General features: G+C 35.8%; 1 protein-coding gene across 2 annotated transcripts in view; it reads right to left on the bottom strand.

Annotated features, from left to right (window-relative positions):
- Positions 1-1,532: 1,532 nt before the first annotated feature.
- PDE6C (phosphodiesterase 6C) overlaps positions 1,533-2,952 on the bottom strand; it is a 30,490-nt gene continuing 29,070 nt past the window's right edge. Inside the window, exon 22 of one of the 2 annotated variants that reach the window (XM_054832136.1) lies at positions 1,533-1,600. In XM_054832136.1, coding sequence (XP_054688111.1) covers positions 1,533-1,600 — 68 coding nt within the window. Of the gene's footprint in view, positions 1,601-2,256; positions 2,277-2,952 lie in introns of those variants that run through there. The other variant, XM_054832137.1, reaches the window with a different exon arrangement.

The following is a 2,952-nucleotide window of genomic DNA, read 5'->3' as shown; positions in this document are numbered from 1 at the left end:
AACCTTGACATAGCTTTCTTTAGTATCTGCGTTTAATACAGAAAATAATACATGATACCCAGTTTTAAGTCGTAACTAAGTTTGCATAAAATATTTGGCTCATTTATAAATAAGGATGTAGTAAGTGGGATTTTTTTGTGTGGATTCCTTTAATTTTGGGTGATAGCTGTACACAGTATCTGTGTTCATAGAGCATTCTTAAAGGTACATAATATGGCAAATCATTCAATCATTCTCCCTTGTCTGTGGATGCTGAGGGCCCTTCGGGGGGCGGGGCGGAAAGTATGGATCTGCTTTCTTTTAAAGGACAAAGAAAAGTGGCAGGATTGAGTCTGCATGTCAAACTTCTTTGTTGCGGGAATTGCATTTGACATCCATCTTCTCTTAGATTTGGAACTGGTTCCAGGGAATGCTCAGATCCGTGCATAACATACTAGCCATTTTCCTTCATTTATCTGCAGGAGCTGGCCTTGTGAGACCTGAGTAGAAGGTGTGGAGTGGGCTCTGTTGTTCTTCAAGAACAGAAGGTTTTGGTAGGGAGATTGTTGTTCATGAAGAGCTAATTTGTGTGCAGTCTGGCTTCTTGGTTGTAGAAAGGGAGTTAAGGTGAATTCTGTGCTCTATTTCTGCTGTCCTCTCCCTCCCAAAGTTAAATTGGTGCCAGTTCATTGGTTTTCCATTAGTTTCATTTACTGCCTTTTAAAAAAGGTGCATTGGGAGTGCATGAGCCTTTCAAAATGCCTTGGAATGTAGATCCTGCTGTAGGTACACTGGTATAGGTCTCTTAGTAAACTCTTACTTGTATGCAAAGTATAATGTTTACAGTCTGCCTTTTTAGGTTTTTACAATAAAAGGCAGTCAGTTTAGGAACTGTGGGCAGAGCCATTTGCACGTGTGCAAAAGAGAGGTTTCTCTGAGCTATGGCTACAATTTACAGATTTATCCCTAGTAGTTTTGAAAAAAATACCGCATACCATGTACCTGCTTTTAATAGATATGAGCCAGGGAATTGTGTGGAGCATTCCTGAAGTGAAGGAGATGTTTACTCTAGAACTTATAGAGTATTGAGAATGAAGGAAAAGGACGCGATTCCAGATTAAGTAAATACACATAATATAAAAATCTAAATATGCAAGTTACGAAAATAGCAAATTTTTGTTTGAATTGTACATGTTAGATTTCATTCAATAGTTTCATATAAGATCTGTCAAAATTATACATATTTTTTCTGGACACTGTGCAGAAGTTACATATTTTAGTAAAAATGCTGTATATAAATAGCATGACATGAAAAAATATCTATAACGCACAGTTAACTCATTTTGCACCATTATTTTTTCTTTTAATTTTCCAGTTTTATATTGTAACTGTTTACTCCGTTAAAAATTTTTTCCAACAAATGGCAAGTGTGTAAGAGGACTGTCAAGAGATCGATCTATACTATTCTATGTGAAGCAGAGAATCCACTGGGGCTCATTGAAGTTCTTTCTAGATGTCTTTTCTGTAGCAGAAACAGTGTCTGAGACTAAGAATTACAAAATTATACATGTTTTGGATTTTCCATCCTCTCCACTTCCACCACCTCCAGCTGCATTTTCAGCTAAAAAACAGAGAAGGAAAGTAAAGTGAGTATTTTCTGTTAATTTAGGTGTTCTAATTTCTTGTTAAAAAGGTGTTGCTTTTGTGACATGCATATTATGTGTGTTTGATCTTCTGAAAATTGAACATGCTTTCACTACTTGTCTGGGAGAATGGAATATGAAACAATAACACATGCCGTATATACATATATTTATATAGTGTAGCAGTTGATACCAACATTTCTCAAAGGACCAAACACACACTGAACCACTCTTACTGGAAAGTTTCAGTAAAGTGTATATAACTCTGTCCCACACATACAAAACTGAGGTATGCAAGCCATGCAAAAGAAATAAACTCTTGGATCAATATAATCTGTGAATCTATTTTTGAAGCAGATGATACAAAAACTTTAATTTGACCTAATTGTTTAAGCCTTTATCCAACCCTGCATGAATCCCTTTGTAATTACCAGTTAAGAGAGAGAAACACTTTTTATGCTTGTTATCTCTAGCTACTGTTACAGTCTCTCTCAAATGATTCCACAGATGTTCACTGGTCATAGTTAAGATTCTTTCAATGTAATAAATTGCGTTTCCAGGTTTATTTAAGGTAAGATACCAATATTAGAATTAAAACTTACATTTGAAAGCTGTGGATCACCATGTTACTAGGTCATTTTCGACCCTTTCCACCTGCATTGAAACATGTCACATAATCAGTGTCCTACCCTCTGTAATTTGTGGATATAATCAACACTATGTTACTAACTACGTATTTTATTTTCCTAGTTTAATACTGTATTCTGTTTTCATTTCTGTTCTGAACTTTCCACTGTAGTGGTTCAGCAAATATGTTTATTTTGTTTTCTGTCTACTGAATGGCTAAGAATAGCCAGGTCAGTGTGATCTAGAGAAACCAGCATGGTTCAGCATGTATCAAATTATTGTTTGTATGAACTGACTTAACAAACCCATGTATTTACATGGCCTTGATTTGACAGTGTCACATCTGTTCACAAATGTGCATGGCCCCATTCCAGTACGCATTTAAAAAGATGCAAAATAATTCACTTACATTTTGTGATACCACCTATGATATGCAAAGGTCAGATCCTTAGCTCCTGCAAATCAGTCTGTCCATGCTTGCCTGTGTAAAGTTCCTTGTGGGAAAATACTTCTTTCCTTAAGTCAATGACTAAGTGATTCCAAAATACCAATGATGTAAGGTGGTCCTGACTTCAAGTGGGAGTAGAAATACTTGAGTCTTCTTAAGTGTATAATTTAATTTTTATTTAAGAACCTTGTGCTTAAGGACATAGGATCAGACTTTAGTAACTATATTCCTTGCCGAGAAAGCAAATGTGTAAGG

The sequence above is a fragment of the Grus americana genome, chromosome 7, assembly GCF_028858705.1.
Source record: "Grus americana isolate bGruAme1 chromosome 7, bGruAme1.mat, whole genome shotgun sequence".
Classification (NCBI taxonomy): Eukaryota; Metazoa; Chordata; class Aves; order Gruiformes; family Gruidae; genus Grus; species Grus americana.
The sequence above is the reverse complement of the archived record's forward strand: the minus strand, read 5'-3'. Positions and strand labels throughout refer to the sequence as shown.